The 17647-nt window shown below is 42.4% G+C and overlaps 1 protein-coding gene across 9 annotated transcripts in view; it reads right to left on the reverse strand.

The window, feature by feature from the left end:
* The window catches only part of ADGRL3 (adhesion G protein-coupled receptor L3), a 2099109-nt gene that overhangs the window by 1235655 nt on the left and 845807 nt on the right, over positions 1-17647 (reverse strand). For all 9 annotated transcript variants that reach the window (XM_075863876.1, XM_075863871.1, XM_075863866.1 and 6 more), the window contains exon 12: positions 9730-9913. In XM_075863876.1, coding sequence (XP_075719991.1) covers positions 9730-9913 — 184 coding nt within the window. The remainder of the gene's footprint in view (positions 1-9729; positions 9914-17647) is intronic.

The following is a 17647-nucleotide window of genomic DNA, read 5'->3' on the forward strand; positions in this document are numbered from 1 at the left end:
TTGCAAAAATCACGTCGCTAGCCCAACAAATAAAAAAGTTATAGCCTTTTAACTAACTCGTGCTAAAAATTACTAAACTATGTCTGGTCCTGAAGGATCAAAATAGCCCAGTCCTGAACTGGTTAAAAAAGCAAAGGAGCGCACCTATGTGAAACTAATTTGTTTCCCTCAAGGCCCCTTACTTACCAACACTGATGATATTGCAAAGGAGTTCTCCTCCTATTACACCGATCGTTACAACCTTCGTCTCCATGAGTCATCCTCATTACGCGAAGAAAGGATTCAAGCAAACCATAGTTTTTTGGAATCCCCCTCCTTTTCCGAGGTAGATTTCTCATCACTTACCTCCCCGATCATGGTGCAAGAAATCAAGGAAATGTTAATTTCCATCCCTAACGGGAAAAGCCAGGGATCAGACTTTTTTTCCATCTAATATTCTAAGAAATTTTTTGAGGTTCTCCTCCTGAACAGAATTTCCCCCCTTTTGCCTAAATTGATTGTACAGACAATGTTTGTTAAGGGTAGGGAGGGTAGGGATAATTCCAATAGAATGCTCCAGGCCATACAATACGATAAGCAGTCAAATTCCTCCTTATGCCTTCTCAGTACTGACGCAGTGTCATGCCCATGGCCGTGGGCTGTCAGGCTCACTCACCTCCTGACGCCCGTAGCCATGGAGCTGTGAGCACTGGTCCCCATCTCCTCTTCAAGAGATGCCAGCGCTCACTTCCGTTTTTCCCGGCTGGGTCCCATAGGGTGCACACGCGCGCTCGTGCCTGCTCTTAAAGGGCCAGCGTGCGCACCTGAAATTAAGTACAGAATTAGCCCATGAGCCCTGGACTATAAAAGAGGGGTCCATCCCCTTCCTCCCTTGCCTGAGCTTTGTTGTTGTTACCCTAGTCTATCTAAGCAAATGGTCTCTTAGTGTTGTCCAGTTCCCAGTATTTCCCGTTCCTGCTACCTGTAACCTGTATCCCGTGCTATCCCTGTCAAGTACCGTGTTGAGCTGAAGTCGTGCTGTGCTGTATACCACGCCTGTTCTGCTATACCACGCCTGGCACCTGCCTGCTGCCTAGTCCCAGCCGAGCCGGTCTTGCTACTGTCTGAGCTACCACAGGTTCACTATACAAACTATAGACTGTGACCTGTGTCCTGTTGGCCAGCTGCCATACCGTCAAGGCGGTACGGTCCAGTGGGTCCACGTACCCAACGTGACACAGAGAAGGCGTTTGACAGAGTGGACCGGCAGTTTATGCCACCAAACCCTTGGTAAATCTGGTTTTCCCCTGACTTTCATAAATTCTATCTTCACTCTATATGCTACCCCCTCCGCTAAATTTAGAGTAAATGGCTCATCCTCACCATATTTCTTTATACAGAATGGCACGCAATTACTTGCAATTCATCTGACTGCTCTTCATAACAATCAAGAGTTAATGCAAATTGCCACTATAAAAACTGAAGCAGGAAACTTTGTGTAAACCAAAATTTGTATCAGTCTCAAAACTTTTGGCCAGGACTGTTGAAGAAGCAACTTAAATCCATAGCTATCCCCATGATGTCCTGGTTAACCATTACAAGACCAGACTCATTTTAATTTTTATGATTTACTTTTTTCCTCCCCGCCTTCAAAAGGTCATAACTTTTTTATTTTTTCGTTGTCACATTGACATGAGGGATTAATTTTTATGGGCCAAGTTGTACTTTCTAATGGTACTATTTAATATTGGGAAAAAACAGCAGTTCCTCCATTTTCTTATGGGTTTAGTTTTTACAGTGTTCACTATATGTTGAAAATGATGCATTATCTTTACTCTGTGGGTCACGGTGATACCAAATTTACATAGTTTTTATGTTTTAGTACCTTTAACCCATTAGTGACCGCCAATACGCCTTTTCACGGCGGCCACTAATGGGATTTATTCTGATGCATACGCCTTTTCACGGCGCTGCATCAGAATAAGTCTGTGGCACCTGGAGCAGTTAAAACTCCCTGTTCTCAGCTACCAGAGGTAGTTGAGAACTTGGGGCATCGCTGCTTGAGTGGGCGGATCAAAATACGCCCGTTTAACCCTTTAGATGCGACGCTCAATAGCGAGCGCTGCATCTAAGTGATTTTGGAGAGAGGGAGGGAGCTCCCTCTCTCACCCCACTGGCACCCTGCTATGAGATTGCAGGGTGTCGGTGTCTTTTATTGCAGCCGAGGGCCTAATAAAGGCCCCCAGGTCTGCCTGTAGTGGATGCCAAAAGAATAATCTTGCTAGGTCTCCACTCTTTCATGGCCTGTTAGGAGTGGAAGCACTAGTCTCAAAGTTGGCTCTTAACCCCTTAGTGACCAGCCTATTTTAGGCCTTAATGACCAAGCAATTTTTTTTTTATCTTTTCATTCTCGTATTTAAAGAGCTATAACTTTTTAATTTTTCATAGCTGTAAAAGGATTTCTTTTTTTTGCGGGAAAAGTATTTTTTTAATGGCACCATTTTGGGGTACATATAATTTATTGATTAACTTTTATTATTTTTTTGGGGGGTAATGCCAAAAACCCCGAAATGTTGTCATTCTTTTTTGCTTCTTAAATTTACGCCATTTACCATCTGGTAAAAATAACATAATAACTTTATTCAGAGGATTGTTATGCGGTGATACCAAATTTATATAGTTTTTTTATATTTTGCTACTTTTACACAATAAAAAAAACTTTTTTTTCTAAATTATTTATTATTATGAGCCATAACTTTTCTTTTTACGCCAATATAGCTGTATAAGGGCTTATTATTTGCGAGGCGACTTGTAGTTTTTATTGTTACCATTTTGGGTTTAGGGTACATAGAACTCTTTGATTGATTTTTATCACATTTTCTGGAAGGCAGGATGAACAGAAAACATAAATTCTTGGAATTGTTTTTTATTTTTATTTTTTTACGGCATTCACCATGCGGGTTAAATAACGTAATAGTAGTGTAATGTATTATAACAGAGATCAGTGCTGCAGGTCTTCAAAAAACTAAAACAGTTAAAAAGTTAGTAAACATGTTGTATAGATGTGTAAAAATAAAAGTTGTAAGTTAAAAAAACGTAGTCTTTTATTATAGGGAAAAAATTAAAACATCAAAACGACCCAAACTATAAAAATATAATGAATGAAAAAAAAAGAAAAATAAAGACTCAAAAAACAATGCCAGAATCGCTATTTTTTGGTCACCACCCCTCCAAAAATATAAAATAAAAAGTGATCAAAAAGTTGCATGTACCCCAAAATAGTACCAATAAAAACTACAACCCGTCCCGCAAAAAACAAGCCCTTACATAGCTTTTTTGACCGTAAAATAAAAAAGTTATGGCTCCCAAAATATGGTGATCCAAAAAATACAATTATTTACAAAAAAAGTGATTTTCTAGTGCAAACGCTGCAAAAAAAACTATAAACATATGGTATTGTTGTAATCGTATCAACCTGAAAATTAAATTAAAAATGGCATTTATAGCCCACGATGAACACTGTAAAAAAAAAAAAAAAAAAAAAAAAAAAAACAATGTCAGAATTGCTGGTTCTTGGTCACAGATTGTCCCGCAACAAATAAGCCCTACACAGCTCAGTTGCAGAAAAAATAAAAAGTTATGGCTCTCAGAATATGGTGACACAAATTGTTACAGAGCATTCCAAAAGCAGATAAGATTGAGAACCATTTATCAGTGCAACACTGGCCACACATCTGCGGATTATTATTTACTTATTGCATTATTATACCCTTTAAGGGCACATTCAGACGTGACAGAATTGCTGTTGAATTCAGCTGCTTACAGTCTGCAGTGGAAATCTGCAGCAGACGTTTTTTACAATGGTTTCTATAAATTTTTAGGTAACTTAGTTTAGACATTGCAAAAAATAACGGTGCAGAAATTAGGCTGCAGTGCCGAATTTTCACTCCGCAGCATGCACATTTTGTTGCGGAGTAGCAGCAGAATTTCACTACGGATTTCAGCCTTTGCAATGCAAGAACTGAAATCTGTGGCAAGTCCGCTGTGATAGCCGCAACGTCTGATTTACCTGTCGAATATGCAAATGTTGCTGCAGATTCATTGCGTAATTGCCGTGAATCTGCACCAACATTTGCAGCGGAAAAATTCTGCCATGTCTGAATGTGCCCTTATTATGCCTTGATGCACTCCGCTTACATATGCCCCCACATTATAAACTGAAATACCAGTAAAACCCCAAACAGAACAACTACCAAGTTAAATCTGCGCTCCAAAAGTCAAATGGCGCTCCCTTCCTTCTGAACCCTACAGCATGCCCAAAAAGGAGTTTACGTACACATATATGGCATTACCATGCCCGGGAAAACCCACTTAACATTTTAAGCAGTATATGTCTTCAGTGGCACAAACTGGACATAACATTGTGTGTGCTAAAATGTCATATCATAGGAAAATTGAAATTTTTACTTCGCACCATCCGCTGGGCATTAATTTCTAATGAAAAAACCACCTGTGGGGTCAAAATGCTCACTACACTACACTCCTTAATATGCCCTAAGGGGTGTAGTTTGCAAAATAGGGGTCACTACTTGGAACTATGTTTTTACTTATTGACCTCAGAGCCCTGCAATAGTGGGCCAATGCTGTGAAAATCTCCAAAATAGGCCTCAAATGCGTATTTGCACCACCCGCTGCATAACGCCTTCGCACACATGACATAATAGCACATTGTGTTGCATGGGGTAATGTAAGGCAGCGGACTCACGCGCTGAGCCCACACCATATACTGCGGGTGTCAGCTGTGTATTACAGCTGACACCCGGGACTAACGGACAGGAACAGCGATCGAGCTGTTACAGAAGCCTGTAGTTATTACACTAAAGATCACTGGTTCAATTCCCCTAGGGGGACTAATAAAAGGTGTAAAAAAAAAGTTAAATAAAGTTATTAGTAGTAAAAAAAAAGAAAGTTACAAAAAAACACAATTCCCATTTTCCTCTAAAGTAATGTAAAACATATAAAAATAAACAAAATTGGTATTGCTGCAAACTATTACAATATACCATTATTTAATTATAATTTATTATAGGGCCAGCGCACGCACAAGTAAAGAATTAACCAATTACTCCCAGATTACCCTGGTCTATAAAAAGGGCCCTGCCCTTTCACTCCTTGCCTGAGCGTTGTTTGTATTCCTATGTTAGTCTTGCAAATGGTCCCTTAGTCATATCCTGTTCCCAGTGTTCCCGTGCCCTGCTATCTGTATCCAGTATTCTGTGCTGTATTTGTGCCTGTGCCCTCTCTAGTGTTGGAGTCGTGTTGTGACATCTGCTACGCCTGCTGTCTTATGCCAAGTCTGATGTCATTTTCCATGCCTGGTACCTCCTGCCATGTTTTGCATCACCTGTGAAAGTACCATCTGTGCGTATGCCGCTGCTGCTGACTATTGCAGGTACCCTTATGCTTGTACTTTGTATAGACTTGGTACACTGTTGTTTCGCCAGCTGCTACTCCACTACAGTGGTGCAGCTTAGTGGATCCAAATACCAACAGATCATGACATACCCCTATTGATAAGACAAGTTAAGGAAAGACACATTTGTATATACACTCCTGCACTGATTTTATACAATGTACATGTCAGTACTCTCAAGCACTGTGTTAAAGGGGGAGGGGTAATAGCAGGATTCACTGGTTAGTGACACCCACTATTACTACCGCCTTTATAATCAGGGTCACTAGGGTTATGCCTAGTTCCCCTACCTTTTCCTTATATTAACGTATATATAATTTCTTTTGCTGCTACTCAAGGGAATAAGACCGTATAGTAAATAAAGGTAATATTTATTAACATACAGTAATCACTCTCATATATAAAATACAGTAACTAATCACAGTACAGTATAAACACGGTATCACAATACTAATTATACCGCCACCCACTTACCTAAACATACACAGAAGTTATGTTACAACACAATACACATAAGTTACTTGTAATTATCACACGCTCACTATCTCTGTCCCACTCCCTCCTAATATAACATTCCCTATACACTAAGGGTTAAGGCGAGATAAGGAGGAACAAGGGGAATGTGTTTCTGTGTACCTGGGGATGTGCAGGTCAAGGGTCACTGCAGGGTACTTAGGGCAGCAAGGGTAAACAGGGTTCAGCAAGGAGTTAACTCAGGGACTGCAAGGGGTAGTAAGGATTAACTTCAGGGACAGTACTCAGGGAGAGCAAGGGTTAACTTACTCAGGGACAGCAGGGGCACCAAGGGTTACTCAGGGAAGCAAGGGTTAACTTATGGACAGTAACTTCAGGGACTCAGGGAGAGCAAGGGTTAGCTTACTCAAGGACAGCAGGGCACCAAGGGTTACTCAGGGAAGCAAGGGTTAACTTAGGGACAATAACTTCAGGGACTCAGGGAGAGCAAGGGTTAATATACTTAGGGACAGTAAGAGTTAACACAGGGACCCAGGGAGAGGAAGGATTACAGCAGGAGGAGACAGGGAGAGAGAGGGTTAAGTGTAGCTGTTGCTACATTTGATACTTAGCGTGTCTCTTTCGTGGAGCAGGAGCAGTAGCCGTAGCAGGAGACAGGAGCAGGTCGTTGGAGGAGAGAGACAGGACAGGAGAGGTGAGCCGGTTCGCGGTGGTGTGGGAGGCAGGCAGGTCCCAGCTGCTGCTCGTTGGTGGAGTGGTGAGGACATCTTCAGCTGCTGAGCGTACCAACGCAGGGCTATTTAACCCTGCCGGTACGGTCGTAGCGCGGGATGAGTGGCGCTCGCCCCCGGCTAGCATGGGTTGGCATGGTGATAAGGTATCACCAGCTGACTCATGAGCGCCCGCGCGAGACCGTCCGTGCTCGCGGGAGATTTGAAATGGAGACAGGGGATAACTATCTCCTGTCTCCATGGTTTCCAAACAAAGCAGGGCAATGCTAATTGTCCTGCTTTGTTTACAACCGTATTCATGACCAGGGCTGTGTTGCTACAGCCCTGGCTCATGATACATTATATGTATTATATATACACATACATATTATATAAGTGTATATATATATATATATATATATATATATATATATATACACACATATACATACACACTACATATATACAGTGAAGGAAATAAGTATTTGATCCCTTGCTGATTTTGTAAGTTTGCCCACTGTCAAAGACATGAACAGTCTAGAATTTTTAGGCTAGGTTAATTTTACCAGTGAGAGATAGATTATATAAAAAAAATAAAAAAAAATAACATTGTCAAAATTATATATATTTATTTGCATTGTGCACAGAGAAATAAGTATTTGATCCCTTTGGCAAACAAGACTTAATACTTGGTGGCAAAACCCTTGTTGGCAAGCACAGCAGTCAGACATTTTTAGTAGTTGATGATGAGGTTTGCACACATGTTAGATGGAATTTTGGCCCACTCCTCTTTGCAGATCATCTGTAAATCATTAAGATTTCGAGGCTGTCTCTTGGCAACTCGGATCTTCAGCTCCCTCCATAAGTTTTCGATGGGATTAAGGTCTGGAGACTGGCTAGGCCACTCCATGACCTTAATGTGCTTCTTTTTGAGCCACTCCTTTGTTGCCTTGGCTGTATGTTTCGGGTAAATGTCGTGCTGGAAGACCCAGCCACGAGCCATTTTTAATGTCCTGGTGGAGGGAAGGAGGTTGTCACTCAGGATTTGACGGTACATGGCTCCATCCATTCTCCCATTGATGCTGTGAAGTAGTCCTGTGCCCTTAGCAGAGAAACACCCCCAAAACATAATGTTCCACCTCCATGCTTGACAGTGGGGACGGTGTTCTTTGGGTCATAGGCAGCATTTCTCTTCCTCCAAAAACGGCGAGTTGAGTTAATGCCAAAGAGCTCAATTTTAGTCTCATCTGACCACAGCACCTTCTCCCAATCACTCTCAGAATCATCCAGATGTTCATTTGCAAACTTCAGACGGGTCTGTACATGTGCCTTCTTGAGCAGGGGGACCTTGCGGGCATTGCAGGATTTTAATCCATTACAGCGTAATGTGTTACCAATGGTTTTCTTGGTGACTGTGGTCCCAGCTGCCTTGAGATCATTTACAAGTTCCCCCCGTGTAGTTTTCGGCTGAGCTCTCACCTTCCTCAGGATCAAGGATACCCCACGAGGTGAGATTTTGCATGGAGCCCCAGATCGATGTCGATTGACAGTCATTTTGTATGTCTTCCATTTTCTTACTATTGCACCAACAGTTGTCTCCTTCTCACCCAGCGTCTTACTTATGGTTTTGTAGCCCATTCCAGCCTTGTGCAGGTCTATGATCTTGTCCCTGACATCCTTAGAAAGCTCTTTGGTCTTGCCGATGTTGTAGAGGTTAGAGTCAGACTGATTAATGGAGTCTGTGGACAGGAGTCTTTTATACAGGTGACCATGTAAGAGCTGTCTTTAATGCAGGCACCAAGTTGATTTGGAGCGTGTAACTGGTCTGGAGGAGGCTGAACTCTTAATGGTTGGTAGGGGATCAAATACTTATTTCTCTGTGCACAATGCAAATAAATATATATAATTTTGACAATGTGATTTTCTTATTTTTTTTTAATATAATCTATGTCTCACTTGTAAAATTAACCTAGCCTAAAAAATCTAGACTGTTCATGACTTTGACAGTGGGCAAACTTACAAAATCAGCAAGGGATCAAATACTTATTTCCTCCACTGTGTATATATATATATATATATATATATATGTAGGGACACATCCCTTTACACACTGATTCTATATGCTTAGAAAATGTATACTTTTTTAGACGGATGTATACACATTATTACTGCCCTGTTTTTTTAAATCAATATTACATATTATGTTTTCCTGTATTTCCTCAAAAAATGGGCTGGATATCTTGCAAAAACATATAAAAAAAATTATACATTTTGCCCACGCTATAAACTAGTATTTTAGTGGTGGTGGTGGGGGGGGGGGGGGTGGGTTCAGCTTAGAAATGTAATCACAAATGCTTCAGCTTTTCTCTTAAAAATATATCACAACAGTAAGTAATTTATAACTTTTAAAGACTTGCAGATTCATCCTTTAAAAAACACTAAAGTCAAAAAAATTAAGAATACCACTTCCGGAAAGATATTCTGTCTCAAATTGCAATCCAACATAGGAGAAAAATAACACATACAAAAATAGTAAACATACAGTACAATAAATTACTTCTAAATTATTTTTTATATTTTCTGGAAGAATCCATTTTATCTCCTCCTCTTTCAACTTATCCTGAGCTTAAACTACGAGAATAGGTTTGTGAAAATGTACTGTGCTAAGGCTGCCTTGTCTGTGACTCTTAACCGCTTGACACCATTCAGAACCAACCATGCCCCTAAAGGTAAAGGGGTCATTACATCTGGATAACAACTTACATGCTCAAGACCTCCCACTATTAGCCTAATTGGTGAGGTGCAAGAAAGAAGAGCTCTTGCGGAATCAAAGCATCTATGTATTGCATAGTTGTCCAATTATTTCACTTGGACGCCATGTAATACTACATTGAGAAGCAGCATGCAGCTTCAGATCATCTGATATCGCTGTTGGTTAGAGAAGCTGGAGTCACAGTGATGAGCTGATTGCCAAAACATGGAGAAAGCAAAGTTAATAAATATGTAAGCGTGCAGTCAATGGAGATCTGTATATCCCCAATCCACTCAGTATGTGACAAAAAAATAAAACATGACAGAATCCATTCAACTTACGAATATTTTCTGTATTCTCTCTTATAATGTCTGTTTTTAGGAGATTATCAGCTAGTACAAAGGCTCCTTCTTCTACTATGTCAAGAAGCATCGTTGCTGCCCGCACTTGATCCTTTTCTGTTAAGTCTTGCCATGCATCCTTAGCTTGTGGCTGCAGAAGATTGTTAACAGTCTCAACCATTGCCTATAAAACAAAAAATATCAGGATCTGCAGTAAATATGGGCTTCATTACCGTTTTTTTTAAAAGAAAGGTTTTTTTTCCAGGGATTATTAACCTAAAGTCTCAGCATGGAAAATCAATACCTTCTGTTAGGCAATTTCACACAGAGTATTTACAGAGGTTGCCCAGTTATAGACCAGATGAGCAAAGGTTATATACATTATCGATATTCTCCCAGTATCCCAGGGACATACTCACTGGGGACTTCCAATGACCTACAGTAGGAGAAGAAAGGGCTAACGGGAACTTACACAATACATTCTACACCTTTAGGAGTTTTTGGGGTCAACCTCTATGTTGGTAGACCCACTTTTTCATAAGGAAGCATTGTGTTTAATATTCTCCTCCATTGTCCCGAGGTCGGAGGTTTATTACCTATCTATATAATTACTATGGCTTTGGTATATGTTATTATTTCTAATTGGATTTTAAACTAAATTTGTAAATCTAAATCTATAAATTGTAAGTTACTAAAAGTAAACATATGCAGAACATCTGATGGCTAACTCATTTTCAAGAAATACATTTCCTCTGCTTCATTATTTATACAGTGATGTGGAAAAGTTAGGACACCCCATGTAAAAAAATTAAAAAATATTTGCAAATAGAAATATTTAATCTCCTTTTAAATAGTATATAAAGATAAAGGTAATGTGATTGAACAAAGCAAACTAACAAATTGTCCTTGCAATAGTTTATCAAACAAAAAATTCAAAGAAACCACCCTAAGGCCGTGTTCCCGTGTAGCGTAATCACTGCGGAATTTCCGCAACAGAATTCTGTGCAGAAATTCCACAGCAATTACAGTAGCAGCAGAAATGGATAAGATTTTGAAAATATCATGCCCACGCTGAAGAAAAAAAAAAACACAGCGAAACGATTGACATGTGGTGCAGAATTTAAATCTGTAGCATGTCAATTTATGCTGCATTTTCGTTGCTTTTCTGTTGCAAAACCTGCAACAAAAAGCCAAGTGTTTTTCGACTTTTGCAGCGCGATCACAGCAATTCCATTGCAAAAGTCATAACTGAGAAAAAAAATAAAAATTCATACTTACCCAGTTCTCCCTGCTTCTTTCTCCATAACGGCCTCCTGGGATAATGTCTCATCCCATGTGACCACTGCAGCCAATCACAGGCTGCAGCAGTCACGTGGGCTGTAGTGTCATCCTGGATGGCAAAGGAGGGAAACGTCACAATGACAACGGCCAAGTAAGTTTGGACGTTGTTTTTAACATTTCTACGACAGCGGAAATTCCCGCCGAACAATTCCAGACAGAATGTGCCGCAGGTTCCAGGTCGGATACGATGCATAGTTTTTAAGCAGCGTATCCTACCCATGGGAAACAGGCCTGGGAGTGCTTGTACACACAGCGGCCAATATGACTAACGGTGGTGGTAGGTTGGCTAAAGGCCCTTTTACACCTGCCGATATTCGGCCGGTGTAGCCAGCGCCGATCACCGAGACCTCGTTGATCGGCGCTCAGTTGCTCCTGTCAGACGGAGCTATGGATGGGGACGAGCGGTTGTTACTCCGATTGCTCGTCCTCATACTTTATTATCATGTCGGCAGCGCATCTCCCTGTTTACCATAATGTACTGGGAAAGGGGAAAAAAAATTCTTTATGGGGTGGAAGAAAAATAACTTTCTCTACAGTTTTTTGTGTTTTGTTTTTACGGTTTTCATTGTGCGGTAAAAACGACAACTTAACTTTATTTTGTATCTCGATACGATTATGGTGATACCAAACTTATATATTTATACATTTATATTGTTAAATCACTGGTACAGTACACTGCAATATAAATGCATTGCAGTATATTGTCATTTCTACAGGCTTCTGCTAAGCCAGACAGAAGGCAGACAGAAGGCATACCTGGGGGCTTTTATTAGGCCCCCAGGCTGCCGTGACAACCGTCGGTCCACCCTGATCACGTTGGAATGTCGGAGGGGTCCGCCCCTCCTTCTAACGGTATTAATGCAGCGGTCGCTATTGACCACGGCATTTAACTAGTTAAACTGTCAGGAGCAGCGTTATCACTGTTTCTGGCTATTGGAGCAGCGTGTAAGCTGTGATACACAGCTGTCACCTGCAGTGTATGGTGCAGGCTCAGTGCGTGAGCCTGCCCCAAACATCACCCCCCGCTCTATAATGTTCATATTCGTCATAGTTCGGGAAGGGGTTAAAATGAGATATTAACTTTATTTTGTGGGTCAATACAATTACGGCGATCCCAAATTATTAATTATTAATTATTTTTTTTATATTTTACTACTTTACTAATTGTAAGCAATACAATAAATTTTGTGTCCCCACATTCTGAGAGCCATAACATTTTTATTTTTTTGCCGATTGAGCGGTATGAGGGCTTATTTATGGCAGTTTTTAATGGTACCATTTTGGGGTACATTTTTATTTTTACACCGTGCATGTTAAATAAGGCTATATTATAATAGTTCAGACTTTTACAGACTCTGGGATACCAATTGTGTTTGTTTAATTTTTTTTTACAATTATTTAGTGGGAAAACGGAAAAAAGGGGTGATCATCAGATCTCTTGCACTATATATTGCAATACTAATGTATTGCAGTATATCGTGTTTCTCAAAGGCTTAATAGGAGTACAAAGATGGTAGACCTGGGGGTCTTCACTAGGCAGTCAGGCTGCCATGCCTATTTCCTATGGAGTTATACAGGCGATATGGAGATATGTTACTACCTGCATTTCTACAGATCCTAAAAACGGTAGATTACCAGAAACAATGACAGAAACAGGGCTAACACTGATTGCCAAGCCAGAGTAGGATCCTTTGGAAGTGGAGTCTACACGGCCTGACATGGACTGTGTATCCGAGTGCCGATCAATTAGACAAATAGAAAAGGTTTGGACCCTTGGTAGCTGGCAGGTTTGAAACAACAATTGAAAAACGGATGCCAGAGGCAAAGAGGCCCTGTTTCCCAACTACCATTCGAGTTGTTACATTTTAAAATAGAAACTTTATTATGCTAATGCAGCAAACAGACAAAACCAACATAAATGGTTAAAATTCTCAATGCATGGATTGGGTCAGCAGCCGTTAGTGGCTGTATCAGTGTGCACGTGTGCTTGCCGTCTATAGCTGCAGACAGGCAAAGTCTGGAGGTCGTTGATAGCAACAAAGGACTCATAAGCAGTTAGATTGTTAAATTATTAAACCCTAGGTTCCAGCATGTATTAAAATTGGATAGAGAGCCCCCCCGACATGTTTCGCTACGTATGTAGCGTCCTCAGGGGTTCATGGGGCTACCCCATGAACCCGAGTAAATGAGTAAATGAATGGGGAGAAGTGTATGACGCTCATTGGTCACTGATTGGTCAGCGTCATACACTTCTCTCCACAACACCCACTTGATCAAAAAGTAAAAACACGCCCAGTTGTCCATTAAGAAACTCATTAGCATAAATATAGGTTATAACACTGCTGTAGTCTACATTACAGCGCCGATCAGAGCTATATATAAGAAAGCAGATAAGCATGAAAGGCTGAAACATATAAACCCAACTCAAACCCCCCCTACCCCCCCCCAAACATTATAGGTTTCATTCCCAATTGCAGCAAAAGGCAAAAAGTAGAAATAGAACTGATGGTTAAATGAAGAAGTCAACCCCCTTTCCCATAGATAAATCATAGATTTATCAAGTGGTAAGAGTAGGCTCAAATATAAATACAGCATGGAAGACATGATAATTGCATCAAAATATCTTAAGACACAGTATATTTCTCCTGTGCAATATGTAGCTGAAAACATCAATAAGCAAAATCACAGTCCTTACGAAAAATTTGAGACATGAGCACCCTTCAGGGACATGTGTTCTAATGGGAGACGGACTTCCCAGTCATAGTACATTGTTATACAGGAAGATACGCTACCACAGGATCAGAGAAATTAAGTTCCATGACATTCTAACCAGGAATATTGTAGAGCCGTTGTGCACAAGTCTGAGTTTGGCGGGGTATATCATAGAGTAGATAATTTGTTTCTCCCTCAAACATTTTTTGGCCTCTGTAAATCAATTACTTTGCTTTTGTACGTCCAGAGAGTAATTCGGGAACACTCTTACATCTTGATTGGTATGTTTCAAAGGCCCCAGCTTCCTTGCGAGTTACAGTATTTTGTCCTTGAAATGGAGAAACTTGGCTATGAATGTACATAGAGGCGCCGCAAGTGGAGGAGCTCTAGTCGGGATAGGATGTGCATGTTCCACACAGAACATAGGAGAAAAGGCAGTTTCTCCAAATGTTGATTTGAGCCAAATTTCAATGAATGCAGCAAGATCTTGCTTTTCCGCACCCACTGGCAGACCGACTAAGCGGATGCTACATCCCTGTAAACAGTTCTCCATGACATCGAGTTTAGCCCGACATGTGGACTATTGAGATTGGAGGGTGTCAACGCTAGATCTAAAAAGGAGTCACTTCATCCTCCAAATCAGATATGCACCTTTCAGTCCTTTCACATAATGTATGTATATCAGCTCTGAGCAAAGTCTGTCTGAAGAGCATAAATTTTCTCGGTCAGTACCGTACGAGGCTCTGTAATAGCCTTCAGAACGTCTAGCATAGACGGTTCAGCAGGAGAGTCTTCAGGAGTGGAAGGAACGGTGGAGGCCCCAGAAGAACCGCAATGTACGGGTTCCAGATACAAGTCCAGAGGATTTGTCCAATTTGTCGGTAATCTTAGCTTGTTTGGAGGGGGCAATTGCGGGTATGCCCAGAGTAAAGGAATTATGTAAGAACAGAGAAAAACACTCAGCCTAGTGCAGAGCAAAATATATGTCAGATAATCACTGGCATAGGGAAGTGGGGAAATCCTACATGTGTCACATCATATTCAGACTACATCTGTGCAGCATGAAGAGGGACAACAGGGAGATCGTGGCACAACCACAATGTTATCAGCAACTAGCTGCCAAAGTCACTCACCTCTCCTTTCAGGGCCAGGGAGGGGATGTAGGTCAGAAATAATGCCTCCAGCAAAAAACAAAGCGCACAAAATGATGGCTGCACCTTCAAAAGTGCCGTCCTGTGCAGAGCGTCCGCTCTTGCCTTGTCGACCATGGTCAGCAGAGCAGTAGGGCATGGCGGAAATAGGCATCACTATGCCAGCTCTGTTCCAGCCGGAAGCTGCAGCCATCCGATTCCAGCTAAAAATTTAGGCCGGGGATCCGGTCCTCGGACTAAGCCCAAAGTGGTCTGTCAAGAATCTGGCCCAGAAAGGTGTCAAAGCACTCCCCCCGATAGCGGGACTGTAGCAGACCAGCTGTGATAGCACTCACTGGTTCCAGGAGAAAGGATTGAGGAGGATAGTCCTCTCCGGACGGAGTCTTGACTACGCCCCTGTTCACCCATATATTGGTGGACAGGCTGTCAGGCGTGATCGGTGGGATCATTCACAAGGATCAAAATAATTTGATGCCAGGTCGAACTACCAAGCAAAGTATAAGATGGGTGTAGCTTCCATAGCCCCGGGTCGGCGGGTTTACTTACCTCCCGACGCCCACAGCCATAGATCAGTGAACGCTGGCTCGCATCTCCTTCCTAGGAGCCGCTAGCTCTCACTTCCGCTCTTGTCTGCTGTGTCCCGTAGGGTGCGCGCACATGCTCGTGCTCGGTCTTAAAGGGCCAGCGCGCGCACATGTGAACAATCATCATGATCAACTACACATGATTTCCTGGACTATAAGAAGGGCCCTGCCCTTCTGATCCTTGCCTGAGTGTTGTTAATGTATCCCAAGTCTGTCTTGAAAATGGTCCCTTAGTGTTTTCCCGTTCCATTTGTTACCCGTGCCCTGTTAGTTGTCCCTGTATCCCGTGTTGTGTTGTGTTCTTGTTCCTGTGCCTACTAGTGTTGGAGTCGTGTCTACTGCACCTGCTGTCGTTTGCCACATCCTGTGTTGTCTGCCACGTAATGTGCCATCTGCCACGTCCAGTGCCATCTTCCACGTCCAGTGAGATCCGCCACATCTGGCGCAACGTGCTGCACCTGCTGTCATCTGCTACGTCTGGTGTAACCTGCTGCACCCACCTCCATCTGTGCCAAGGCCTCAGCCACTGTCTGGGCTATTCAGGTACCCTTGTGCGGGACTTTGTATTGCTGGGGTGCTCTGTAGTTTGGCCAGAGGATGAGTGGAAGACGTCAAGGGGATGAGTGGATGACGGCGTTCAACACTCGGGAAGGGCACTACGAATACATGGTGATGCCATTCGGACTGTGTAACGCTCTCACGGTCTTCTAGGAATTCGTCAATGATATCTTCCGAGATCACCTCTATGTCTGTATTGTAGTTGATCTCGACAATATTTTGATTTTCTCCCCAGATCCGACGACTCATCGGAGGCATGTCCGTCAAGTTCTACTGTGATTAAGGGAGAATCGTTTATATGCCAAGCTGGAGAAGTGCGTCTTTGACAATAATTATCTGCCATTCCTGGGCTATATCATCTCTGATCAAGGTTTCAAAATGGATCCTGAGAAAGTAAGAGCTGTCCTGGAATGGCCATGTCCTCAAGGTCTGAGGTAGATACAGCGTTTCCTGGGATTCACCAATTTCTACCGCCAGTTTGTCACAAACTTCTCATCACTGACAGCTCCCATCTCTGCCCTTACCAAGAAGGGTGTGAACGCCAAGGTGTGGACTCCAGACGCAGAATCTACATTTATTAGCCTCAAGAAAGCCTTCACTTTGGCCTTGATCCTCCATCATCCTGACGTATCTCGGCAGTTTTCATTGGAGGTGGACGCTTCTTCTGTTGGTGCAGGTGCACTTCTGTTCCAGAGGAGCTCCAAAGGAAAGGCTAATACTCAAGACTTTTTTCTTCTGCAGAGCACAATTACTCTATTGGGGATCGGGAGCTACTGGCCATCAAATTGGCTCTGGAGGAACGGAGAAATCTTCTAGAGGGCGCAGCTCACCCCATCCTGATCTACATCGACCACAAGAACCTCACTTATCTTCAGTCCGCTCAACCACTATATCCCAGTCAAGCCAGGTGGTCGCTGTTCTTCACCCATTTCCAATTTGTGCTCCACTAACGTCCCGCTGAGAAAAATGTGAGAGTCGATGCCCTGTCCAGGTCATTTGAGACAGATGACATGGTGGAGTCTCTTCAAAGTATCATAGTCCTGTCCTGCATTGTCACTGTCAATCCTGTGCCGGTTAGAAACACCCCTCCGGGGAGGACTTTTGGTCGGCTGGGGACACAGCTCTAAACTGAGTGGGCACGCTGGTGTTCGTAAGACCAGAGACCTGATTGCTCATCACTTCTGGTGGCCCACGCTACCCAAAGATGTTGTGGACTTTCTCTCTTCCTGCACGGTGTGTGCTTCTAACAAGGTTACTCACTCTAAGCCTGCCGGCCTGCTTCAACCTCTGCCTGTACCCAATGCCCCCTGGTAGCACATTGCGATGGACTTTCTCACAGACCTTCCTCAATCGGTAGGATGCAACACTGTTAGTGTATCCCAAGTCTGTCTTGCAAATGGTCCCTTAGTGTCTTCCCGTTCCAGTTGTTACCTGTGCCCTGTTACCTGTTCCTGTATCCCTTGCTGTATTCTTGTTCCTGTGCCTACTAATGTTGGAGTCGTGTCTACTGCACTTGCTGTCGTTTGCCACATCCTGTCTCGTCTGCCACGTCCCGTGTCATCTGCCACGTCC

This window comes from Rhinoderma darwinii, chromosome 1 (assembly GCF_050947455.1).
Source record: "Rhinoderma darwinii isolate aRhiDar2 chromosome 1, aRhiDar2.hap1, whole genome shotgun sequence".
NCBI classification, from domain to species: Eukaryota; Metazoa; Chordata; class Amphibia; order Anura; family Rhinodermatidae; genus Rhinoderma; species Rhinoderma darwinii.